The sequence below is a fragment of the Mirounga angustirostris genome, unplaced genomic scaffold (assembly GCF_029215605.1).
Source record: "Mirounga angustirostris isolate CCGP_5_RB_7025 unplaced genomic scaffold, mMirAng1.0.hap1 SCAF_2, whole genome shotgun sequence".
NCBI lineage: Eukaryota > Metazoa > Chordata > Mammalia > Carnivora > Phocidae > Mirounga > Mirounga angustirostris.
The window spans coordinates 17,963,463-17,990,554 of record NW_026991710.1 but is presented as its reverse complement, the minus strand read 5'-3'; the positions used below and the strand labels follow the sequence as shown (position 1 = coordinate 17,990,554).

General features: G+C 39.2%; 1 protein-coding gene across 6 annotated transcripts in view; it reads left to right on the top strand.

The window, feature by feature from the left end:
- Positions 1-27,092, top strand: part of ADGRA3 (adhesion G protein-coupled receptor A3) — a 125,178-nt gene that overhangs the window by 67,961 nt on the left and 30,125 nt on the right. For all 6 annotated transcript variants that reach the window (XM_064584336.1, XM_054508983.2, XM_064584337.1 and 3 more), the window contains 5 exons: positions 2,620-2,784; positions 5,580-5,781; positions 6,685-6,840; positions 23,256-23,417; positions 25,543-25,746. In XM_064584336.1, the coding sequence (XP_064440406.1) occupies positions 2,620-2,784; positions 5,580-5,781; positions 6,685-6,840; positions 23,256-23,417; positions 25,543-25,746 (889 nt within the window). The remainder of the gene's footprint in view (positions 1-2,619; positions 2,785-5,579; positions 5,782-6,684; positions 6,841-23,255; positions 23,418-25,542; positions 25,747-27,092) is intronic.

Below are 27,092 nucleotides of genomic sequence, written 5' to 3'. Positions count from 1 at the left end.
AAATACACTGCCTTGAAGATTCCTGGAAATTGTTTTCTGATCATTAGTTTTAGACACTGGAGGTATTGCTAAAGGTCATCTTTAAAAACACGTTGGCAAAATGTATTAGGACCTGAGCTCCCAGTGGGTGTGCTAAAGAGCTCTGGGACATCACAGTGAGTTCACTTACAGAGCTGCTGTGGGGTATTTTAAGTTTTGGAAGAAGCATGGTAATACTTGACTTTTTTTGGACACCACACACCTACCAGCCCCAGGCAGTGATGATTTCATTAGATCGCGCTGCCTTCCTTTGCTGATGCCGTACTTGAGGGTGCTGAGTTCTTGGTGATCACTGTGGTGCAAAGCAAATACTGTGTGAAAGTCATTGTGGAACATGAAATAAGGGTCTCGCTGTCTGTTCTGTATCTGACGTTAGATTAATTTTGGAGTGCTCAACAGACAAGCACAACCCATCAGGAAGTTGGGTTATTTAAGAATGAAATATTTATCTCAAATTGATATGTTTTATTTTTTCAAATGGCTATGAAGTTATTAGGACATAGCTACACAGTTCTGGGATTTAATTTAGTAATTGGACCATCAGAGGTATTTCTTTTGGGTTCGGAGCTCTGTGAAACAGTTTTCTGATCAGTGAAGGTGCTGTGAACCAAGAAAGTTTGGGAACCTCTCGATTAGAGAATGATTGCTTATTTTGGAATTTGGTTATTTAAATTTAATGAAAAATACTTTCGTGTCACTTTATCTCGAATATATTTATTACAGCGTTTTAGATTATTCACTGACTTAATTAACAAAGATGATAAACATTTTCTCTGATTCAGAGTAACAGTGCCTCAAAGTCTTTATTTGAACATATGATGTTGTATAGCCATTAATGATTTAGGAGACTGGAAAAATGTGTCTTAACTTCAAGGCATAACTTTGTAAATTAATTAAAATGATATATCCTTTATGTCTAACTATCTCTTATTTTTCTATTTACATAAAAGCATAGCATGTGGGTCATGTGGCAGGGAGAAAGGTTAATTGAAGGTTCTGATATTTGCTCTTTAATTAATAGGCTTTATATTAGAGAATTATGAGTTCATCTTGAAAATTGAATATACTGACAGCTCTTTAGAAATATAGCTGTTTTATAAATTGAAGTATACCTTTACATGGAAAACTCCTCTCCTTAAGGCATCAATTGGTAATTTATTAAATCTTTTTAGAGACTTAATGAGTTCCTCTGCAAAATATTTTTACCTTAAATATTTTAATTCTCTTGATAATATTAATCTCCTTCCTTCATGCTTGAATATTTCCCTCCAAATCAGTGAAAAGGTAGACATAACTTGGAAACGTCTCCATTAGTTTTGCTGAAGAACGTGCTGTGATGTTTTCGTCTTTGCACTTGCTGTCCCCCTCCTCGCTGAGTCCTGTTCTCCCTCTTTCTGTTAGAAGCGTCAGGCATGATGTACCCTTGCGCTTTGTTCATACTTCAGCTCTTACCAGAGCATTTTTTTTTTATTAACATATAATGTATTATTTGTTTCAGAGGTGCAGATCTGTGATTCATCAGTCTTAACACAATTCACAGCGCTCACCATAGCACATAACGCTCCCCAATGTCCATTACCCAGCCACCCTATCCCTCCCACCCCCCTCCACTCCAGCAACCCTCAGTTTGTTTGCTGAGATTAAGAGTCTCTTATGGTTTGTCTCCCTCTCTGGTTTGACCTTGTTTCATTTTTCCCTCCCTTCCCCTATGATCCTCTGTCTTGTTTCTCAAATTCCTCATATCAGTGAGATCATATGATAATTGTCTTTCTCTGATTGACTTATTTTGCTTAGCATAATACTCTCTAGTCCATCCACGTCGTTGCAAGGGGCAAGATTTCATTTTTTTTTTTGATGGCTGTATAATAATCCATTGTATATATATATATACACACACACCACATCTTCTTTATCCATTCATCTGTTGATGGACATCTGGGCTCTTCCCATAGTTTTTACCAGAGTGTTTTAAGTAGCTCTTCACCTGCTTGTCTTGACTTTCCACTGAAGTACTTAAGTGGAGGAATTTTTTTTTTTTTTAAAGATTTTATTGATTTATTTGAGAGAGAGAGAGAGCATGAGAGTGGGTTGAGGGACAGAGGGAGAAGCACACTCCTTACTGAGCAGGGAGCCCGATGTGGGACTCAATCCCAGGACTCCAGCATCGAGACCTGAGCCGAAGGCAGATGCTTAACCGACTGAGCCACCCAGGCGCCCAAGGGAGAGTTTTTTAAATTTGTTTTTTTTTTTTTTAAAGATTTTATTTATTTATTTGACAGAGAGAGACAGCAAGAGAGGGAACATAAGCAGGGGGAGTGGGAGAGGGAGAAGCAGGCTTCCCAGCGAGCAGGGAGCCCTATGCGGGGCTCGATCCCAGGACCCTGGGATCATGACCTGAGCCGAAGGCAGACGCTTAACGACTGAGCCACCCAGGCGCCCCTTAAATTTGTTTTTATCTAGCAAGTGCTTTGCCCACACTGTGCATTCAGACATACTTGCTAAATGAATGATAGAAGCCTCGTTGTCTCCCTTTTTTGTCTAACCATTTTTTCTCTCTCTTTAAAATCTTTCTCCATGCAGTGCCCTAACCATTTCTAATATTCAGGCTGGATCGACTGGAAATTGGGGCTGTCACGTCCAGACCAAACGCGGGAACAATACAAGAACTGTCGATATCGTGGTATTAGAAAGCTCTGCACAGTATTGTCCTCCCGAGAGGGTGGTAAACAATAAAGGGGATTTCAGGTCAGTGACATGGAGAGTGCTGGAAAAATGATTTGCCCATATCTGTTTTTATTCTTAAAGTGCATAATTGGTCTACTATCCTCAAGAAGAAAATTTGAGAAATATCTTTGTTTTCACATATATATCCTTATATATCTAAGGACTGCCCTTCAGAGCACTGATGTCAGAGTCATATATGAAGATTAAGAAGAAAAGGTGCCTGGACTTTATCTCAGACGTGTTGATTTAACGTCTCTGCAGACAGAGTGTTTCATGTTTAGTGGTTTGTTGTAAAAATTAAGAACCACTACCTTAGGGAAACATTTTGGAAATTCTACTAAAATTGCAGAATTCAGAAAGGCTAATGGTATGTCCTGTTTTTTTTAAGGGCTCTTTTATGGATGACCTTTGGAAGGTTTTGTATTGCTAAGATACTTTTAACTATTGGCAGTTAAGTCAAGGAGAAAGCCAAGGTCACTATCCTCCCCAGTTTGGGCCTAAGCAGGAAGGACTTTGGGGGATGAAAGCTTTTGGATGGTCTGAAACTCTGGGAGCCACTGCTGTTGGACTCTGTATTGAGATAAGCAGAATGAGTGAGATACTACAGTTTTTTTAAATAGAAAATTTAAAATTTGTGGGAGGTAACAGCTTTTGCCTTAGACTCTCCTTGCTTTCAAGGTTGTTTAAAAAAAAGCTTTTGCCTTAGACTCTCCTTACTTTCAAGGTTGTTCTTTTAAATATATTACTTATTTAATGTTTTTTATGTTCAGGATTTTAATAATGACTTTATAGTTGATGTAAATGAAAGGAAATATGTTGCTCTTTAAAGCAGCGTAAGTTTGTTGAATACCCAGTTTGTACTCCTACTACCCAAGTTTTAAGGGTAAGAAAACCCTTTGGTATTAATCTTTTAAATCCAAGGTGAATGATTTCACTCATATGTGGAATTTAAGAAACAAAACAGAGGATCATAGGGGAAGAGAGGACAAAATAAAACAAGACGAAATCAGAGAGGGAGACAAACCATAAAATACTCTTAATCATAGGAAACAAACTGAGGGTTGCTGCAGGGGAGGAGGATGGAGGGATGGAGTAACTGGGTGATGGGCATTAAGGAGGGCACATGATGTAATGAGCACTGGGTATTATATAAGACTGATGAATCATTGAACTCTGTCTCTGAAACCAATAATACATTATATGTTAATGAATTGAATTTAAATAAATTTTAAAGAATAAATAAATAAAAATAAAAAATAAATCCAAGGTGAAGAAGCAGTAGCAACATCTTTAGCTCAGCTAGTTCTTAAATGCTTTTTTAAAAACTGTCTTTTGTCCTTTAAAAAAAAATTCTCCCTGACGCAAGTATATGGAAATTAGCATTTATTATTGCCAATGGATAAGTCCTTTATGTAGATTAACTGTTAATAGATAATATTTATACTGTATACTTAAAAAACAGGTAACATTTGTGAATTTTGTTATATTCTGCATCTTTTATTAAGTAATCATAATGTTTTCTATTTATGGTGGATTTTCTATTTTTGCTCATAATTTGACTATTTTACATTTTTAAAAACAGAAGAATGTGATTATTTGACTAATTAATGAATTAGCTTTTGATACTCCTTAGTATATTATGCAGTTAAACTTTCACTGCATTAATAAGATTTAGCTTAGTGTTGCTTGATCTGTTTATGCAGATTTTGGTAATGAATTATATTTTGGTATGACTGCTATTCTAATTTATCAGTTCTTATGTTATAGGTCAACTGTAACTTTTATTAAATATATTCAGTTCATTCCCAGTTTTGGAGAAAGGGAGCTCAAATGACAAAGATTTCTCCCAACTGCTAGTGACAGTCCATGCCCACAGATTTGTGCAGTCTCCTGCATAGGGGGGGGTACCTTCTCCCAGATAAATTCAGTTGTATACTGTGTTGCGGGTCTGCTAGACCTCCCCGACATGCAGAAATTTGCTTGGAGGACTCATGGTACCCAGCATGTCGTTGTAGTCACAGCTAAGATAGATTTTGGTTATATAGTAAGATAGGTAGCTGGATAACGAGGGGAAAGACATAGGTGCATTCTGGAGAGATCCAAGGGCAAGCTTCTTGGTATTCCTCCTCCAGCCGCAAAAGGGCAGCAACGCTGTATAGAAGTGGATACAGTGTTGCGCCCAGGGAAACCCTTTGGAGACTCAGTATCCAAAGTTCTTCTTGCTGGTCGTGTAGGCAGGCACCCTCTGTCTGGCATGTACCAAAATTTCAGACTCCAGGGAAGAAAGCAAGTTTCAGCATAAACCATACTGCTTCTCCAAACAGTCTAGGCATGGTGAACAACCCCTACCGGTTAACTGTTCATGGGAATACTCCAAGTCCCAAATTCCTAGGTGCCACTGAAGGGCCCCCCACGGTGGCAGGCAGGCCTTGCCAAGGAGAGCAGTCCTGCACCTGCTATAGTGAATTGTCGGCACATCTGGGAACCCCGCTTCTGTGCCATCTGTTGAACTGGTTTTCTTTCTTTCTTTTTTTTTTTTAACTGGATGTAAGACCATTTTGCTGTGTGTTTATAGCAACATTTAGAACATCTTAAGAAAATATCCTACGGTATTAAAGTAAATGTGGCTGATAGTTTAAAACAGCTTAGTCCATGCTAACCTTTTAATTTTTTTTAAACTCTCTGTTCTGAAGGAATCCGTTTCTTCTTGATTTTTCTCCATGATTATCCATGATCTGTCCTGATCCTCAGTGTTCCTCTGCTGTGATTTGTGTCCCCGTCGGTTTTCACATCCTTTTTTGTCTTCATCTGTCTAGATGGCCCAGAACGTTAGCAGGCATTACGGCGTACCTTCAGTGCACTCGGAATACCCACGGCAGTGGGATCTATCCCGGAAACCCACAGGATGAGAGGAAGGCTTGGCGTAGATGCGATAGAGGGGGCTTCTGGGCGGATGATGATTATTCTCGCTGCCAGTATGCAAACGATGTCACTAGGGTGCTTTATATGTTTAATCAGGTAACTACAAAGTCTTCCCCTTTGCTGAGGTTGTTAATGTATTTTAGTTGAAATACCAGGTGTGTGTGTGTGTTTTAAATACTAGTAAAGCATAAGGATTTGGTGTTACATTCAGTCCATCTGTCTTTGGGATCAAGCCTCGTCACCGCCTCCAGTATTCAGGGCCCTCCCTGGTGTCCGTTTTCCTTTCCAGTGGCTGCCTTTGTTTGAATATCTTTATCATCTGTAGCCACTGGACCAAATCCCAACCGTCCTTCAAATCCATCTGGGAAGCCACCTCTTGGGCTTCTTTTATAATCTGTCACCAGTGATCCCTTGTCATACTTGTACCCCTCAGACGCCTTTTCTTGTCTCCGCTCTTGTGCCTCCGTTTTTAACCTGACCAGATTGGAAGCAGTTGGAAGATGGTTTCTGTTACACATTTTCTTACACTCCCTGGTACCTGTTACACCCTTTGTGGAATGGTTGGTGCCAAGTTGTGTGTAAGTCAATAAATAAGCAAATGTAGACCATTACTGGACGTGCATGGCAGTATAGATAAATGCCTCTTCCTCCCATGTGCAGGGGCTCCGGGGGAGTTATTGATCCCTCCCAGTCGGAATACTCAGGAAAGGCTTTACTACGCAATTGGCATTGAGTATGTGTAGAATTTGGATAAGTAGAGAGGGAGAGATGGTGCAGCATGTTTATCAGATGTGTTTTAATGTATTACTGTATTTCAAAGTTAAAAAAAAAAATTCCTTACGGTTAGTTACCATTAGAATTCCGCTTTCCTCAGGTTTGAGAAAGCGTTTTAAGAAGGTCCTGGTGATAAATGATAAAGAGTTTGAATTCGTTGCCATGTTTGGAAATGCAAAGATAAAATGTCAAAATTCGTTGTTCGTTTTTGCCTTTTTAATATAGATGCCTCTCAATCTTACGAATGCTGTGGCCACAGCCCGACAGTTACTGGCTTATACCGTGGAAGCCGCCAATTTTTCTGACAAGATGGATGTTATATTTGTGGCTGAAATGATAGAAAAATTTGGAAGATTTACCAAAGAGGAAAAGTCCAAAGAGGTATTTTTCTGGTTCACCTTTGTGGCATATAGCATGTCAACATATGGTCATGTGGTAGAGCTGAATCTCTATTTTTAAAGCCTCTTTATGTTTGCTGTATTTCAATTAAATGCACTTTTTAATTTCCAAAACTGTTGTGGAGAAATTTATGCTCCATTTAATTAATTAATTATTTATTTATTTTTAAAGATTTTATTTATTTATTTGAGAGAGAGAATGAGAGAGAGAGAGCAGGAGAGGGGGGAGGGTCAGAGGGAGAAGCAGACTCCCTGCCGAGCAGGGAGCCCGATGCGGGACTCGATCCCGGGACTCCAGGATCAAGACCTGAGCCGAAGGCAGTCGCTTAACCAACTGAGCCACCCAGGCGCCCTATGCTCCATTTAGTACAGTCATCTGTTGTTGGAGGGAATAGAGGTGAACAATCAGTTTCTTGGAATATCGTGATAGAGCAAAGCCAGCCTGTGTCCACGCTGTGGGTTGGCTGCAGCTACCTCTCGGGCATTCTGGGATTTCTCTTCCCCACACAGCCATGTGTTCGTCCTTCTCTCTCTCCCTCTCTTTCTCGCTCTCACTCTCTCGCTCTTTTTTCCAGTTTTATTGAGAAATAAACATGCATCACTGTATAACAGCCTGATGGTTTGATGTACAAATATTGTGAAATGATCACCACAATAAGTTAGGCTCACATCCATCTTCCCATATAGATAAAATAAAAAGAAAAGAAAAAAAGGGAAATTTCTTTGTGTGATGGGGGCTCTTAGGACTTACTGTAACAACTTTCCTATATACCACACAACAGAGTTCACTGGGTCGCCATTTGTGCTTTATGTCCCTAGTACTTCCCTTATGATTGGAAATTTGCACCTTCTGACCACCATCCTCCTCTTTCCTCTCTCCCCACCCTCTGCCTCTGGTAACCCCAAGTTTGTTCTCGTTCTGTGAGGTTTCTTTTTGCCCACATGTAAGTGAGATCAGATGTATTTGTCTTTCTCTGTCTGATTTACTTCACTTAGCATAATGCCTTCAGGGTCCCTCCATGTTGGAACAAGTGATAGGATCTCCTCATTTTTTTTATGGCTGAATAATATTCCTGTGTGTGTGTGTGTGTGTGCATGTATATATCACAGTTTCTTTCCTTTCATCCATTGATGGATACTTAGGTTGTGTCCATGTCTTGGCTATTATAAATAATGCTGCTATGAACATGGGGATGCAGATATATTTTCAAGTTAGGGTTTTTGTTTCCTTTGCATATGTTTCCAGAAGTGGAATTTCAGGATCAAGTGGTAGTTCTATTTTTAACTTTTTTAGGGTCCTCCATATTGTTTTGCATGGTGGCTGTACAAATTTACATTTCTACCAAGTACACAAAGGTTCCCCTTCATATTTTTACCAGTATTTTCTTGTCTTTTTGATGATGGCCATTCTGCCAAGTGTGAGGTAGTGCCTCATTGTGCTTTTAATTTGTATTTCCCTGATGACTAGCGATATTGAAGACCTTTTCATGTACCTGTTGCTCTTTCAGGCCCATTTTTAAATTTTTTTTTTTTTTCTTTTTTGGCTACTGAGTATATAAATTCTTTATATAGTTTGCGTATTAACCCCTTCCCAGATAAATGGTTTGCACTGTCTTTTCTCCATTGAGTATTCTTGGCTCCCTGGTCAAATATTATCTTCTGCTACCTTGGAGTTCGGTTTGCTCTTCTTTTTCTAGATCCTTAAGGCATAAAGTTAGGTTATTTGGGATCTTTCTTGCTTTTTTTTTTTAAAGATTTTATTTATTTATTTGACAGAGAGAGAGACAGTGAGAGAGGAAACACAAGCAGGGGGAGTGGGAGAGGAGAAGCAGGCTTCCCGCTGAGCAGGGAGCCGGATGCGGGGCTCGATCCCAGGACCCTGGGATCATGACCTGAGCCAAAGGCAGATGCTTAACGACTGAGCCACCCAGGCGCCCCTCTTTCTTGCTTCTTAATATAGGTGTTTATTGTTGTGAACTTTGCTTTTAGAACTGCTTTGGCTGCATCTCACAAGTTTTGGTATGTTGTATTTCCATTTTTGTGTCAAGAACCTTTTTTTAAGGTTTTATTTTTAAGTAATCTGTGCTAAGTATGGGGCTTGAACTTACAACCCAGAGATCAAGAGTCACATGCTCTACCAACTGAGCCAGCCAACCACACGATCCTCAGGAGCCCTTTTTAATTTCCTTTAATTTCATCTTTGATCCATTGGTTATTGAGTAGAGTGTTGTTTAATTTCCATGTGTTTGTGAGTGAATTTTCTAGTTTCCCTCTTGCTACTGATTTCTAGTTTCATGTCATTGTGGGCAGAAAAGATGATCTCAGTCTTCTTGAATTTGTTAAGACTTGTTTTGTGGCCTCACCTGTAGTCCATTCTAGGAAATGTTCTGTGTGTGCTTGGGAAGAATGTGTATTCTGCTGTTGTTGAGTAGAATGCTCTGTGTACATCTGTTAAGCCCAATTCGTCTATAGTGTTATTCAGATCCACTGTTTCCTTTTGATTCTCTGGATGATCTATCCATTGTTAAGAGTGGGGTATCAAAGATGACAACTACTATTGTGTTACTGTTTGTCTCTCCTTGTAGTTCTGTTTTTGCTCTGTGTTTTTACGTGCTCCAATGTTGGATTTACAGTTGTTAATCTTCTTGTAGTGACCTCTTTATCATTGTATAAAGATTTTTTTTTTTTTTTTACCACTTTTAAAGTCCATTTTGTCCAATACAAATATAGCTACCCTCTTTGTTTTGTTTGGTTGTGGTTACCATTTGCTTGAAATGTCTTTTTCCATCCTTTCACTCTCAGTCTAGCTCTGTCTTTAGGGCAAAAGTAAGTCTGTGTGCAGCATATTGCTGGATCTTGTTTTTTATTTTTTTGTTTTTGGTTTTGGGGTTTTTTTGTTTTTTGTTTTTATCTTTTGAGCCAGTCTGTGTCTTTTAATTGAAGAATTTAATTTTCTTATATTTAAAGTAATTATTGATAGTCCTCACTAAGGACTTACTGTGGTCATTTTGTTAGTTGTATTCTGGTTGTTTTGTAGATCCATTATTCTATGATTCTTATCCTTTTTTGTTTTTTTGATGTCTTTTGGTATCAGTATGTTTTGACTTCTTGTTTTCTTTTGTGTAATTACTACCAAGATTTTTCTGTGTGGTTGCCATGAGGCTTACATAAGATATTTTAAAACTTAGAACACGTATTTTAAACTGATAACAACTTTAGTAGAGTTTGTAAGCTTTACACTTTTCTGTCTCCTCTTCCTCATGTTTTAGGTTACTGCTATTATTATTTATACAATGTAAAAAACATGTAGGGGTGCCTGGCTGGCTCCATCTGTAGAGCATGTGACTCTTGATCTTGGGTCATGAGTTGGGGCCCTATGTGTGGCATAGAGTTTACATAAAAAAATTTTTTAAATACCATGTTAATTGTAATTATGGTTTTTTAAGTACGTACTTAGCTTTTTTTTTTAAGATTTTATTTATTTATTTGACAGAGAGAGACAGCGAGAGAGGGAACACAAGCAGGGGGAGTGGGAGAGGGAGAAGCAGGCTTCCCACCGAGCAGGGAGCCCGATGTGGGGCTCGATCCCAGGACCCTGCGATCATGACCTGAGCCAAAGGCAGACACTGAACGACTGAGCCACCCAGGCACCCCTATACTCTTAACTTTGAAACTAGAGTTTTAAGCGAATTATACACCACTATTGTCATATTACAGAATATAAAATGCCTATATATTTACCATTACCAGTGAGATTTACACTACCTTTTTATGTTTTTATGACGTTAGCACTCTTTTACTTCTACTCAAAGAACACCCTTTAGTATTTCTTGTAAGGCGGATCATGGTGGTAATGAACTCACTCAGCTTTTGTTGGTTTGGGAAGGTCTTAATCCTTTCTTTGTTTCTGAAGGACAGATTTTCAGGATGTAGAATTCCTGGTTGACAGTTATTTTCTTTCAGTATTTTGAACATGTCATCTTCTCTCCTTGACAGAAATGTTTCTTTTGAGAAATCCACTGAGAGTCTTACGGGGTTTCCCTTGTATGTAACTTCCCTCTTTTGTCTTACTGCTCTTAAATTATTTGTCTTTGACTTTTTAATTATAATGTTTCTTAGCATAGCCCTTTTCAGGTTCAACCTTTTTGGGGTCTTTTGGGCCTCACCGACCTGGATGTCCATTTCTCTTCCCAGGTTTGGAAAGTTTTCAGCCATTATTGCTTTAAATATATTTTCTGTTCCTTTCTCTTTCTTTTCTCCTTTTGGAATTCCCATAATGTTAATATTTTGCTTTGTTTTGTTTTATTTTGTCTTCCTGTTGTGTCCCATAACTCCTGTAGGCTTTTTTCATTCTGTTTCCTTCCCTTTTTTGCTCCTGTGATTCTGTAATTTCCAGTGTCCTATCCTCTCTAGTTGTTGATTCTTTTTTCTGCATGGTCAAGTCTACTTTTGAAACTCTGTTGAATTCTTCAGTTATTATATTTTTCAACTCCAGGATTTGTTTGTTTTTGAATGGCCACTGTTTCCTTGTCCGATTTACTGTTTTGTTCATGCACTGTTCCCCCATTTTGTGTAGTTGTCTCTGTTTTCTTGCAGCTCACTCAGCTTCCTTAACAGGATCATTCTACATTATTTGTCTAATAGGTCATGGATCCTCCATTATTTTAGAGTTAGTTATTGGAACTTTATTAGTTTCCTTTGGTGGTGTCCTAGTTACATGACTTTTCATGATCCTTGATTCCTTGCGTTGGTGTCTATGCATTTGAGTAATGGGGCTCCTCTTCTAGCCTTCACAGGTTTGTTTTTTCATCAGTCAGCTCTGTTTGGGTTTCTGGGTGTGTCTGCTGGGCATGTCCTTGGGCAGGTGGGACCTGCTGTTATCGTCTGCTTGTGGGTGAGGGAACTGTTAGAGCTCTGAGGATGGGGATGGGGGCTTTTTCCCCTGGCTGAGAACTGCGGGCTTGGTTCTCTGCCCCAGTGAGGCTGTGGGATGGGCTTTGCATTTGCCTGAATTCTCTGGTCAGGCTTACTAGATACGGTCAGGACTGGAGACCATATTCAGGAGTAGATGGGGCCATGGGTTAGCAGCACAGCCATCCTTAATGTGAGCTTTAGTCACCCAGATCTTCTATTGAATGGCTTCATTTCTTTTGTAATGTCCTGGAAAATGAAACCACTTTTTAGGAACTTTTTTGAAATTCCAATGATTATAATATGCAAGTTAGGAAAATTTAGTGACTTTGAAAATGAGTATATTTTAACAGGGCCGTGTTCTTAAAACTATGATATCCTTTAGGTGAAAACATTGACAACTACCATTTTAAGAATGAATGAGCAGAAAATAATGTTCTGAGTCAGTTTTTAGATGCAGATTAATGTGTTCTTAAACTGTAAGCTTCAAGCTACCTGAGAACTTGATAGGTAACTGTTTCTTATGTGATAGAGTCACGCAAAAATGGATTTTAGAGATAGATAAAATCTAGATTAAGTCATGAACAGACACCCAAAGAAAATTAAATGATTTCCCTGAGTTTCTATATGGCGGGGTTAGGGTGGGGCCGAACACAGAACCCAGGAGTCCTGTGTGTGTAATCCAGAGGCTTTCTGCTATATCATGCTCACTTTTTGGTAGTGTTGCCCTGTCGTGGAATTCTGGAAGAACTCCACGTACAGCTGTGGGGAAAACACTGGAGTGAACAAAGTCTCATATAGTTCTTTATGTGGGACATCTCAGATTCATTAGTAATGTTAAAAGGTAAATACTATGCCTTGTTTTTCCAATTCATTTAAACCAAGGAAACTTTTTTTTTTTTGTAGACTATCTATTACTATCTTGCATTTTGGTGATAAGTTTGGGGATTTGAAACTACAGTCCCAGTACCTTAGGTGCTTTCTCTAATATGATGTAGTTACTAAAGGAAGGAAAATAGTTACATGTCTTTACGTGGGACTCAGGTCAACGGGACCACTTGATAATGAGATAGCATTTCAGTGTTTCTGTCTGAACTTCAGACCACAGTTTTCTCAAGAACAGTCTTGGTACTTGCTTGTCTCTCTGGGCCACAGCCTGCTTCCGGTGGTAAATTTTCCCAGCAGTGGGAGAAGCTGTCTGGATTCCAGCTCTGTGGTAGGACTGCACTCCATTATTCATTATAATCACAGGTTAGCTGCCACATGATTAGACGTTATGCATGGAAGTGGGATGGTTTGAGTCACTAGAATAATTGGAATATGATCTGGAATGTGGACACTAAAAAATAGTTTGCCATCATATAATGCCAATTTGTTCCCACGCTGCCCTGTTTGGATGTGAAGGAGCTTTGTGCGCTTCCCAGCTAGTGAAGAGCAGTGTGATGCCCAGAAAGTGTACATTTTACCATGTTTACCACTGTGTGGGCTGCCACTTTGGCGTGTGCTCAGGTAGAAGCATTTTGTTGAGAACTGGAGGTAGATACAGTTTCATGAGTTACTTATTAACCTTGGGCGCTTTATTCTTAAAACGGGGATGATATTTGCCCTCCTTAACATTCTTATCTCAGAAGCTAAGAAGTAGGTCCTTTAAAAAAAAAAAAAAATCACCAGAGTGCTTTAATTATCTAACTAAAAAGTGTGGAGGAGGTTGCTGTCACTTTCACTGATGACATAGGAGGTAAAGTTTGAATTAACTTTGGAGACAAATGATGGCAAATTATTAAGCATAAATAGAAGAAACGGGAAAAATTTCAGGATTGCATAATTGAAGTATAAATGTAATATTATTACCTGTGGTGCAGTGACAGCCATCCTATCAGATTCTTTGGAAAGTGAAAGTGTAGGCCATTTATTAGAATAGTAAAAAGAAATCATGAGGTTTAAGGGCTTCATTTTATGTTAATTACCGTGAAATTATTCTAAGGTATCCTAAAATGTGTACGGCTTAGTTGGACAAATAATTAAATTGATTTTTTGCATGATGTCCAAAAAGTTTCTCTGCTATGAATAATTCATACACACAATATTGTGAGGCAATTGCTTTTTAACCTGTGATTGAGTTCAGGCAGCACAGACCCGTGCTCTGCAGTCTTAGGGTGGGTGCCAAAAGCTCTCCAGCTACCAGGTCTAAATGGTGTATTTAGTGGGGTCTTTTAAAAACAGCTGAAGGTTGTCTGTCAGGCACATTTAAGTATCTGCTCCATATTTACTGTGGTGATTTCTATTAGGATAACAATATATATGCATTTCAGAAGACGAGAATGGATCTGAAGATCAGATTGGGCTATGCATCGTAGTGCTCTCGTTGTAAATCTCTGAGCATTTGGCACATTTTTATGTACAAATGTAAAGTTGTTCACGTACTTAAAACAATCACTTCCGTATGAACGATTATGTTTTGTTTTGTTTTTCAGTAGCGCTAGTGTTTTTTTTCTTGATTGTGTCAGACTTCTCTGTATTCTTAAGTTGGTCCGAGATCCTGGGCCTGGCTTCGTTATCCTTTCTAGAACATTGTTTCTAAAACTTGAGTGTGTATCTGAATCCCCTGGGAGATTTGTTAAATGGATTGGTGGGCCTGCATCCTGAGTTTCTGATTCAGTGTGTCTGCAGGGAGGTCTGAGGATTACATTTAGACTGAGATACGGGGTGGCATGACTTTGCACCAGCTTTGAGAAACTGTAGTAACTTCTCTTTCTAACCCTGTCCTGCTTATTAGAAAAAGTATTCTTTGGGCTTAACTTTCTAAAAACTTTTCAGAAACTTTTTTTTTTTTTTTTAAAGATTTTGTTTATTTGAAAGAGAGCAAGAGAGGGAGAGAAAGCACAGAAGGAGTGGGAGAAGCAGACTCCCCACTCAGCAGGGAGCCTGGTGCAGGACTTGATCCCAGCACCCCGAGATCATGGTCTGAGCTGAAGGTAGATGTGTAACTGAGTGAACCACGCAGGTGCCCCAGAAACTTTTTATTGGAAAATTCCAAAAGGGTAGGAGAAATTCCAAAGGGTAATGATATTAATTATCATTAATGTCTACGTCTTACCTTTCACCAGACTTGAAATCTTGTTTCATCTGTCCACTTACTTCCTTTGTCCCCATTCCATTCTCTCTCTCTCTTTTTTTTCTTTCTCTTTTTCTTGCTTCCTTTCTTTTTTGGTTTCCTTTTTCAGTGCAGGAACATTTAATACCAAATTCTGTATGTCCTATTTCATCCATAATTTTTCTGAAATATCAGGAACTTTAAAATAGAACCATGATACTGTTAATTATGTCATTCAAATGAGCTCTGAGTCCTTAATACCATCAAATATTTAGTCCTTGTTCAATTTTCCTTGATTCTGGTTTTTAAAAATGTGCATCTTGATTCACATAATTTTGCAGTTGGTTATATGGGATTTTCTAGATAGATGTCACCAGTGAATAACAGTTTATCTGTTCCTATTTAAATTGTATTTTTTAAAATTTTTTAAATTTTTCTTTTTTTAATTTTTTTTTTAAATTTTTCTTTTTTCTGGTTATACGTTAGTGAGAACCTCTAGAACAATGCTGTAATGTTGATGATACGAAGTCTTAATGGGAATAGTCAAATGTATCCTTATTAAGTGTGATATTTGTTTGCTTCTGTCAAATGCCTAGGGGCGATACCAAGGTAAGGGGTTTGCTTTGAAATCAGTTCTCACCTTGAGGTTTTTCAGGCCTCAGAAATAATGTGATGTCTGACCTTAATCCTGTGTGAAGATCAGCTGTGTTTACAAATTGTCTGGGAAGAGATTTTTCACCTCTCACCTTGTGAAACTGTCTTGACCTTGGCACATTTGCTTGCTGGTTCGCCCTGACCCTGGAGGTGTCCCCTTTTTATTTTCAGCTTAGTGCAGTGATCTCCTCATGGGCCTGCCTTGGTGGGATCCGGGCCCTGCCTGGAAAGCAGATCACAGGTCGTAGCCATCAGAATTCAGCCTCAGGGCTCCTTAGATTCCTGTTGCTGTTTTGCTCTTGGCCTCTGGAATAGTCTTTATGTTCTGACTGGTCAGTGGTGCAGGTTTTCCTCTCACTTGTTTTCACTCAGCATTTTTCACGTGTTAGCGGGAGAATCATCCTGAGTACCTAGTTCTCCATCCTCCCAGAAAGGGAGATGCACATGTGTCTTTCATCAGAAAACACAAACTGTGCTTCCCTTGGGAGAATTAGAGGACTCTAAGAGTTCAGCTCTTCCATTCACTATGAAGGTCTGGCTGAGGGTGCAGGGGGCCGCCCCCCAAGTTCCACCTCATATGTCCTGAGAATTTGTCATGGAAGTGGCTTTGTTGACCTGGAAGAGATGTTTGTCCATCCTTCCTTCCCTTCTTCCTTCCCTTCCCTTCCCTCCCTCCCTCCCTCCCTCCCTCCCTCCCTCCCTTCCTTCCCTTCCCTTCCCTTCCCTTCCCTTCCCTTCCCTTCCCTTTCTTCCATCCTTCCCTCTTTCCTTCCTGGTTTATTTATTTATTTGAGACAGAGAGCACGAGCAGGAGGGGCAGAGGGAGAGCGAGAGAGAATCTCAAGCAGACTCCCTGCTGAGTGCAGAGCCCGACATGGGGCTCGATCCCAGGACCCTGAGATCATAACCTGAGCTGAAACCAAGAGTCAGTCCCTTAACCGACTAAGTGACCCAGACTCCCCGAAATATTCTTCTTTCTCTTGATAATTACGGTATTGTCTTCATCACTTTGACTAGAAACACACCATCTTCCCCGGGTCCTAGAAGCTCTGCACTGATGCATATTTTTACCTGTGTCTCTTTTTTATTGTAAGTCTGTATTTCCCACTCTTTATTTGTTTTCTTAATTAAAAAGAATAATCCTTTTTATTTTGCTAAGCTACTTTAAATCCTTTTTGTGAGGAAATGGGCCATAAATGTGGCATTTACTCCACACAGCTTTATTCTCAATCTCTCCCCCCGCCCCACCTGTTTCCCTGGATCCCCCATGGTCCTCATCGTCCTGTTCCTCATTACCTTCTTTGCTCCTAGACCACAATAAAATCAGATCTTTAATCTTTGCCACAGGCCCTGGTGATTATCACAGTGAGACTCTCACTGAATATTGACTGCTTAACTAAGCGAGCCGAGAAGCCTGTGGTGGGATCCTGAGGCACTCAGGACACTGAACCTAGTAAAGAGGGACATAAATACACTTTTAAAACTTGGCTTCACAGTGGGCCAAGTCCTTCATTAAAAGTAAGCAGGCAGTAACATACTTAGAGATAGGTATGATCTCAGTATTATATGTCATTTGTATCTAGGAGAAAATCATGAGGATTGCCTGAACTTAATAATAATACCAGCGGCTGCTATTATTATTATTATTATTATTTATTACTATTTTTATCTAGTCGAGTTTGGACTGCACGTCATTCCTGTACAACCCATCACCACCTTACCCGTCCCCAAGCAACTGCCCAGTTCCACACATGAGTCTGTAATTCTTGCTTTTCTGGTTATTAGATTTAAGGGGGTGAGGGGAGTGGGTACCCCCTGCTGCTTAGCTGGAAAATGCAAACTGGGGAGGGGCCTAGATCCCTTGGTTTTTCTCAAAAATGACATGAATTTCTTCAGGAGGATATTTGTCTTCAGTTTTGTTTTTCTTTACTGTGGAATGAAACCTTCCGAGAAATTCTCTTAGGGTTCTTGGTCTCATTTTACAAATGAGCAAACAAACTGAGGCTTGGAGAGTCTCAATAACTGACTCAGACATTTAGCTGGCAAGTGACAGAGTTGAAGACTTAACCCAGGAGTATTTAAGGCACAGAAATATTCTGTCTTCAGGGTTATACTCTACTTCTCCATTAAAATTAAATTCAAGTTTAGTTTATGTATTGTGTGTTTCATATGCTAGCATATCAGAAATTCATGAAATTTACAGATGATGTGGATCTCGTTTTGATCAGAGTTCCAAACATATCTATTGAGAGCATGAAATATTCTTACAACAAATGACACTTAATACTTTCTTTGTTACTCATGTGGCATTTTCATTTCTTTACCCTTTTATCTTTGATAAAAGTGCATTCTCACGTGTTTTTATTTGAGCCTCAACCATTTAGTGTGACAGGTGGAAGAGCAGGTGCATGATTCCTCCTGACCCTTTTGTGGCTGGAGTGGCCTTCGGGAAATGAGGTCAAGGAGAAACACAATGCTTTTTAACGCTCCTTGCAGTTGCCAAACTATCTTTGTGTGTCCGATCGTAGGAATACTTTTTTAATCCAATGTAATTTTTCATGTGCTGTTATCCTTTTTGTGTCCTTTTTTGCCCCTGTGACAGATTCAGAACTGCTTCCATAACCAAGCTATGGAAGTATACAGCATTTTGTGATTACCTGCTCTAGGGAATATCTTGGCAACAAATCCTTTTCATAAGTTCTTAGCCATTTGGAATGAAATAATGAGAAAGATAGCTTGTTCTGTGCGAAAGCAATCACTCTTGGCTAGCTATGTACCCTCTTAGAGAGATTTCTTTTCTTTACAATTATTAACACACATTAAAGTGCATTACTAGCATTACCTAGTGGGCCATAGCCGTGGCTCTTTGATCAGGTAATAATTATAGTTTTTCAGTAGAAATGATATATCTGTCAGGTCTCATGTTGGATCTTTATAAAGTCCACACGTTTAAAACTAAAAAAAGCATGAGACAAGTGGAGTTGTAATTGTTAATTTATAAATTTATAAATTACTAATTTATAAATACCTTATATATTTATTTCTCTAGTACTTTAGAATCTGGATATTCTTATATATTATCTTTTAGGTGTTTGCAGCCAGTGGAAATTTCTTTGGCAGCCATAGAGTATATTTTAAACCCCATCATCTCTTTTACCTATTTATTTTTGCATAAAAATTTGAACTAGCCTTTCATGACTTCTTTTCCCCCTTCTGCTTGCTTGTTTGTCTCCTGTGTATATGTGGCCAGTAATTGAAGAAGCTCATGCAGTCAGAGTATCACGTTGTTTCACAAGGCTCCTGGGAGCAAGAAATTTTTCTTAGGTTCTCCCACAGCAAATACACATGGGTGATAGAAATCATTGGTGTGACAACCCATTTCTTTCCACAGTAGAGATGTTTTTTACTCCTGCGCAATTGTCCACCCAGTGTAGGTATGACCTATGTAACAGAATTTAAACAGTACAGTACATCAGCCCCAGATAAGTGTTAAATCATTTTAAAATCTATATCCCTCCCCACATGCAAAATACTCCCTAAAACTCCAGTATTTTCATCCTGTTACTGCTTCCAGGTCAGGCTTGAGCCCCAGGATCCCATTATCAAAATCAGGTCCAGGTGTGTATTTGGCTCTTTGAATGAGGTTCCTTGTGTCGAGTACTTCTCAGTCTAAAGACCTATGAACTAAGGAGACAAGTTATGTGCCTTGCACACACCAAACACTGTTGTGAGACAGAGAATCTCCCTCTCTAAAGAAGGGAAGTAGGAGTCACACATTAGTACCTGGTCCATTGAGATTCTGAAGTTTAGCTGAGAAATCACCAGTCCCTTGAGTAAGCCTCAAATTAATTCTCCACAGCTCTTGGCTCCACCCTTGGGCTGTTTTTTTCTTTTAAATTCTGAGTGAGCTTTTTTCTGTACAAGTGGCCCATGGTTTTAACTGAAGAGTGTCAGCCTGTTCCTTGGCAAGAGTTGGTTCAGGGTTCAGAATCCTCTTTACATTTTGTGCTATCCCTGTCCATTATACTTCAATCTAGTAAAATTGCTTTAAAAATTTTTTTTTTGAACTAACAATAGGTAATAATAGACAGACCCTTAGCCAGGTTATTCCAGCTAACTCTGAATTCCTGTTAAGAGTTGGCAGGTATTATTCCAGTCGCTGGATAAATGGCTGATGGACATACTCAGCAATTGGCCGTATTGGGAACCACTGCCTTTATAACTCTAGAAATAAGGGCTTCTTCTTCTTTTTTTTTTTAAGATTTTATTTATTTATTTGACAGAGAGAGACACAGCGAGAGAGGGAACACAAGCAGGGGGAGTGGGAGAGGGAGAAGCAGGCTTCCTGCTGAGCATGGAACCTGATGCAGGGCTTGATCCCAGGACCCTGGGATCATGACCTGAGCCAAAGGCAGACGCTTAACCGGCTGAGCCACCCAGGCACCCCAAAGGCTTCTGTTAGAATGAAATTCACCCCCATACCTGTTTGTTAGGAATATGTAGAATATATACTAGGATGCCAATAGTCCATGAGTTGTATAAAATGGATAGGCTCTGGATTGCATTGAAGTTGATTATAGGCCTTTCTAGTTCTCAGTTGATCTTGTTAATGTGTTGGGTTTGGGGTAAATGCCCTTTGAGAATGTCTGGGTCTATTAAAATAGGGTGTTTGGATTAAATTCTATTACTCTTCATCATATATCAGTCTGGTAGGTTTGTTCACTGCAGTTACCGCAACCTAGTCACTTATAAAAATGTGTTTACTTGCTTGTTTTGTATTTTCCTCAAAGATTGTAAGCCCCCAGATAGATCTTGTATGTTTCTCTTACTGTTGTATCTCCATCGCTCTGGACAGTGTCTGGCTTACCTTGGTCCTCAATAAATAGTGAGTACACGGAACTGTCTAGCTATTGGCTTGTACACCAAGAGTTTTACTACTGAATAAGGGTATAAATATAAGTGAGACATTGTGTTGTCTCTGCCCTCGAGATGTTTACATTGGAAATAAAATAAGGAAAGAATCGTGATATACTATGTTAGGGGCATTGAGAAGTCTATGAAGTATTTTTAATTGAATGAGGTGGCAGCACTTTAGAGAGTAGAGAAAGGCAGTTTTGCTGGACGCATTGATCCTTTTTATATATGAACTCAGACTTTAAAAAGGCACCCCTCTTTGTAAATTCAATTTTTTAATTTTTTATTGAGGTGTAATTGATATATTAGTTTTAGGTGTACAACATAATGAGTCAACGTTTGTGTGTATTGTGAAATGATCACCAAAGTAAGTCTAGTTAACATCCATCACCGTAGAGTTAGAAAATATTTTTTCTTGTCATGAGAAAGATCTCTCTTAGCAACTTGCAAATATACAATAGTGTTATTAACTATAGTCACCGTGCTGTACGTTACGTCCCCATGACTTATTTATGACTGGAAATTTGTACCTTTTGATACCCTTTACCTGTTTTGCCCAATCCCCACTCTCATCTCTGGCAACCACCAGTCTGTTCTCTTGGTGGTTTTTTGTTTTGTTTTGTTTTGTTTTTTTGTTGTTTTTTCAAGATTCCACATGTAAGTGAGATCCTACGGTAATTGTGTTTCTCTGACTTATTTCACTTAGCATAATACCTCAAGTTAAGTTCCAGCCATGTTGTCGCAAATGGCAGGATGTCCTTTTTTTATGACTATGTAATATTCCAGTGTGTGGCGGGGGGGGCGTGCATACACATCACATCTTTTTTATCCATTCATCCATTGATAGACACTTAGGTTGTTTCTATGTCTTGGCTATTATAAATAATGCTGGTATGAACATGAGGTGTGTATATCTGTTCAAATTAGTGTTTTCATTTTCTTTGGATAAATACTTGGAAGTGGAATTGCTGGATCATATGGTAGTTCTGTCTTTAATCCTTTGAGAAACCTCAATACTGTTTTCCATAAGTAAGTGGCTGGACCAGTTTACATTCCCACCAGCAGTGCCCAGGGCTCCCCTGTCTCCACATCCTCATCCCCTCTTCTTACTCTTATCTTCTCCATAGCCATTTTCAGAGGTGTGAGGTGACATCTCACTGTGGTTTTGATTAGCATTTCTCTGATGCTTAGTGACGTTGGACACCTTTTCATGTACCTTTTGGTCATCTGTATGTCTTCTTTAGAAAAATGTCTATTCAGATGCTCCACCTGACTTTTAATCAGATTGGTTCTTCTGCTGTTGAGTTATATGAGTTCTTACATATTTTTGGATGTAAATGCACCACTCCTCTTAACACTCCTTCTAGAGCTATCTTCAAAGAAAGGCCTGTGCTGGAATTGAAATGTTAAAAAAAAAAAAAAAAAGGCAATAAAATAATGAATACCGCTAACCAGGCGTGGTTTCAGGAACCTAGTATTTATTATAGGAACTTAATCTTCACAACATTCAGAAAAGACAGGATTGTTGTTATCCCCCTTTTACAAATAAAGGAAGGTACAGGAGGGTAAGTGTCCAGCCAGCCAGTGTGGTCAGGATTTGAAGTCGTGTTCTTCGCCCCTGTACTCACTTAGTTCCTTATCCCATTGTGTTCCAGCGTTGTGATCTGGTGGATTTCTGATCTCCTTTGTGAAGTGAACCGTGGGTGGGATGGACCAAACATTTTCCAGTCCCCCCTCAGCCTCATAATTACACATCTTGGGAAGAGTATTGGATGCAGAACAGGGTTGAAAAATTCATCTGGGATCTTCTGGGATGATCAAAAGACATCTGCCAAAACGGCCTTAGCTCTCTCGCTTGGCTTTGGGGCTTACCACCTTTGCTACTTGTTTCTTGATTAGAGGACCCAGCAGCTTGTAAATCCTCTGATCCTGCCTCTGGAATGCTTTTGTAGTTCTTTCTGCCATAGATCTCCGTCTCATGAACATTCTGCTTGATACCAAACACCCTCGTCACCAGTATGTCTCATTAGCCTGGACTGTTCATTGCATCTCTTTGACGTGGGACATATAAGTCAGGATCAACAGGAGTTATTGACACTTTGCTGTGATTGCCTGACAGATGCTTACATCTGTGAGTGAGGAACTGAACTTAATAGAAGGAATTCAGTAAATGAAACAAAACAAGTGGTGGAAAAGTGAGCACCTCTTAGGATCCATTTGTTTCGTGGCACTGGATCTTAAAGCATTCATCAGGCTGGGAGGAACAGAAGAAGTTCATTCGAGGTAGTGGAAACCGTATGTGCTAACATCCATCCAGTGGTCCAGCCCATGTGGGGAACTCAGTAGCTGGACACACTTAGGTTTTTGGACGTGACAGGATACTAATGAGGTGGTCATGTCTATTTCTTAATAATAATACTGAATTAACACTTACACAGAAAGAGGTGTTTATAAATGTTTTCCCAGACAAAGAGTTGAGATCTCTTTATTCTGGGAACCATGTGATGTCTTTCCATTCTCCTTGATTAATTTAATGCCTTTTTTTTCCCCCCTTGTCAAATGGAGTACCACCTGGCATCCTTCCCCAATGAGTTGGTTGTTGTTTAAGTATACTGTTTTGAGCTAAGTATCACCAAATGGTCATAACCGAACATGCTGTGCCTATCTGGAAACGTTTCAGTGAGAAAAAATAAAAGTGCCCATTGGGTTTTAACGTGAACATTGAGACTGATGGCTAATCTTGGTGTCTCATTGTGATTTTGATTATGTAAAACATCCTGCATTGGTTTTAAAAGTCTTTCTTTTTTCCCCTGCATACCTGCTAGCTAGGTGATGTGATGGTCGACATCGCAAGTAACATCATGTTGGCTGATGAGCGTGTCCTTGGGTTGGCACAGAGGGAAGCGAAGGCCTGCAGTAGAATTGTTCAGTGTCTGCAGCGCATCGCTACGTACCGATTAGCAAACGGAGCTCATGTTTATTCAACAGTAAGTGTAACACTGTCCTTGAATTCTAAGAAAAAAATTCATTGAAAGCCAACTTGAACTTAAAAAAGATAGGTTCCCCCCCCCCCATGATAGGGTGGGTATTTTCCATTACTGCCGATTATTATAGAATTTCCTGTTGTCTAACAGTTTAAAAGCTCATTTTGCTTTTGAGTAGTCTGTTTTCTTGGTAACTGTAAAATACTTTCTTAATTTGCTGTTTAAATGGTTCTCACCATTTAATCTAAAACCAAATAAGCACACGGTAGGTTTGCTGTACTGTCTGTCATCGACCCACCATCCAGTCCCGGTTTGAGAGAGTTGTCTGATTGCTTGCCCAGGTTCCAATTTCAAAAGAGAACTGGGAGGCCCTCCAACCCATGTGAACTCTTGGCATTTCCAGTTGATGTCACTCTTGGAATGATGAGTTTTTATATTTAATAATCACCCTTAAGTTAAATAGTATTAAATTTTATTTGTGCTAAATTGAACTGGTGTCCTGCTGACTTTTTCTAAAAGTGTGGTAAAATATGATAAGTAAAGTCTCATTCCCTTATGACTCACACTCTGGAATCTTGACCATGGTTTTCATTTCCTAACTATTTCAGTAGGTTCATAGAATATTCTAGAAATCCTCCTGTGATTTTATACAATTAAAGATTACTGTTTTCCCAAAGATCAATGGGATCTTTTTGATGATACTGTGTTTTATTGTTCCTTTTGTTCAGTGAAGTTTAGGATTGCCTCCTTGAATAATAAATGGAATGGAGGTCTACCTTGGCTGCTATCCTGACAACGTAGTTCAGGGTAATTTCTTTCTCAGATACATGAACTTACTTGAAACCAGCTTGCCATTTTTATGGCTACATTTTATCCTGTCTGGTCATCTAGATCCATTTTAAATCCCATGCTTTAGCCTTACTACTTGGCTCCAAGGGCTTCTTCCTTCCTCTGCACCTCGTTGGTTCTTCAGAGAACCCTAGGATATAATAAAGGTGCATTGTAGGTGTCTACACTCCACGTCAAAGTGTTAAAAAGGTTCCAGGAAATTATGCATCTACTTGTAATGTGAGACAGCTTCCAAAGCACCTCAAAACTGCAGTTTTCTTTCTTTTGATGGAGGTTTCACATGTTTGTCATAATAGTATGTATCTTTGCTCAGTAAAAGAATGGAATTTCATTTGTTAACAAATATAATTGAACTTAGTAAGATTTTTCACCATGTGTCATCCATGTGACAGAAGCTAATGCAAAGATTTGTCAGTCTTGAGTATTTGGGGAAACCAACAGTTCTTTTCTACCATGCATATGGTGCGTGGCAGATTCTATGTGGTCTTTTATATTTTTTTAATTTGTATCTTATCTTCCTGATAGATTTTATATACCTCACACAGAAATTTTACGCTTAAAAAAATTGAAAAAGAGGACATTGTCTATATATGGTCCTTAGAATGGTGCCTTGCCAATACAGTGGGCATCACTCGGTCATCCGTAAAGAAAGGACGGAGATGCTGTCTACCTGCAAAGAGTTAACTTCATTTCCCCGTAATAGAAAAGAGTGAATATGGCATGAAGTATTGGAATGAGGAGACCTCTATTTTTTTTTTTAATTTTACTTTTTAAATTTTTATTTTAAAGTAATCTCTGTACTCAACGTGGGGCTCGAACTCATGACCCCAAGATCAAGAGTTGCATGCTCTTCCAACTGGGCCAGCCCAGAGCAAGGCGACTGTTAAGAGTGTTATTTCTCAGACCCTAATACTCCTCTTGTATTATCATTAAGAGAGTCCACTGATTTCTCTAGCTCATTTTTTTTATAAGACACTTTCATTTTTAGCTTATAGTTTCCTCAAAGTGCTCTTTAAATGATTTTTAATTGACTTCTCACTTATCTCTGATCTTCCATACTTTATGACTTGTTTCCTCACTTGGTATCTGTCTAGTTTAGGATATCCTTTGGTTTCCAGCATCTTTTTTTATGTGCCAGTTACCTGCACAATGTCTTTGTTAAGTAAGAAGTGGAGCTTTTGCCTCCAGCTTATGTACAGTGATTTGTGTTTGAAAACTCTTCGAAAGTGCTTTTCCCTCATGCTGTAAACCTTTCATAACTCCTGTTTGACTTTTGAAGTATTCACCCAATATTGCTCTGGAAGCTTATGTCATCAAGGCGGTGGGCTTCACTGGGATGACGTGCACCGTGTTCCAGAAGGTAGCAGCCGCTGACCGGACAGGCCTTTCCGAGTATGGGAGGCGGGACCTGGACGGAAACCTGGATAAGCAGCTGAGCTTTAAGTGCAATGTTTCAAATACGTTTTCAAGTCTGGCACTAAAGGTATGTTGTATTCCATAAGCATTTAAGACTCTTTACTGTTAGTACTGTCAGATTAGAAAACTCAAAATGGTTTGCTTTGCAAAATAACCTAATTTTTAGAAGCTATTTGGGGGCGGGGTAGGGTGGGTATTGGTATTGTTTTGGCTGTTCTTTGAAAAGAAATTCAGACCGGGAAGGGACATGTTATGATTTTCATGGGCCTAGACACTTTTGCCCTTTGGACCCCATTCTCCACACAAAAATATCAAAATTATATTTTATGACTCCAAGTGGTAAGAAGATGAATATATTAATACATTTTAGAACATTTTCTTTGACCTGAAAGTTCATTTTTACGCTCCTAATTTTAAAGACATGAAAACATTTCCATAGACCTCCTCCAAATATTGCGTGCCCTTGGCTCTGTGTCCACTGGACCTAATGGAAAAGCCAGCCTTGAGATCGGGCATTTAATCAGGCAAGCTGTAGATCAAGATTTTTGGCAAAGAAGTGCAAATATGTGATCTGTCTTCAGAAAATGTGTGTTTTATTGCAATGAAAAGCATTTTTATTGAGTTTCAACATTTGGGGTATAGATGTGTTTCATTAAAACTACATCGAAGCACATAGTGGAGGTACGATTCCAACACCCTAATGGGACCACATTTTCTCATTTAGCTTTGTGTGGCCATGTGTAACTGTGTTCTCTATGGATTTTAATTACACAGTATGTTCTTTGGTTCTGGCTTGTCCCTGAATTATATCACAAACAGCATTGCATTCACTTTAAAGGCTGCATGGTAATTGATCAAATGGGTGTTAGGTGTCCTGGTACTTTGTGGGCACTTAGTAAATATTGAATGAATGAATGAATGAATGGATGGATGGATGGATGGATGGATGGATTTGGGCACTCAGTAGATATATTGAAAGAATGAATGAAAGAAAATTAACATTATTTTGTTCACCTTGACGCCAGTGACCTCCATAAGGAGAGCCGGTTTGCCAAATTTAGAAGTAACCCAACTTCCCCCACTGCCCAAGACAATCTCAGCTAGGTCAGAATGTCTAATGATAATATATTTACTTGATATAATATACTCAGAGGAAAATTGGCAAGATTTATTTGTGACTCTTCCCTCTGGGAGGGTACTTAATGTACCCAGCCACACTCCTGCTGACCTGCTGTTTTCCTTACTGTGTTGTTCATCAGTAAAAACACACCATAAAAGGCAGAGACACAGAGACGCACACCAGCCCAAGAGAGAGAAGCATGTGTCTTTGAGGAGCACTTAAAATTGATGAACCCTCCTATCTTAGATGATCATAGTTGGTAGAAAGGGATTACAAATGATGAAACCCTACAT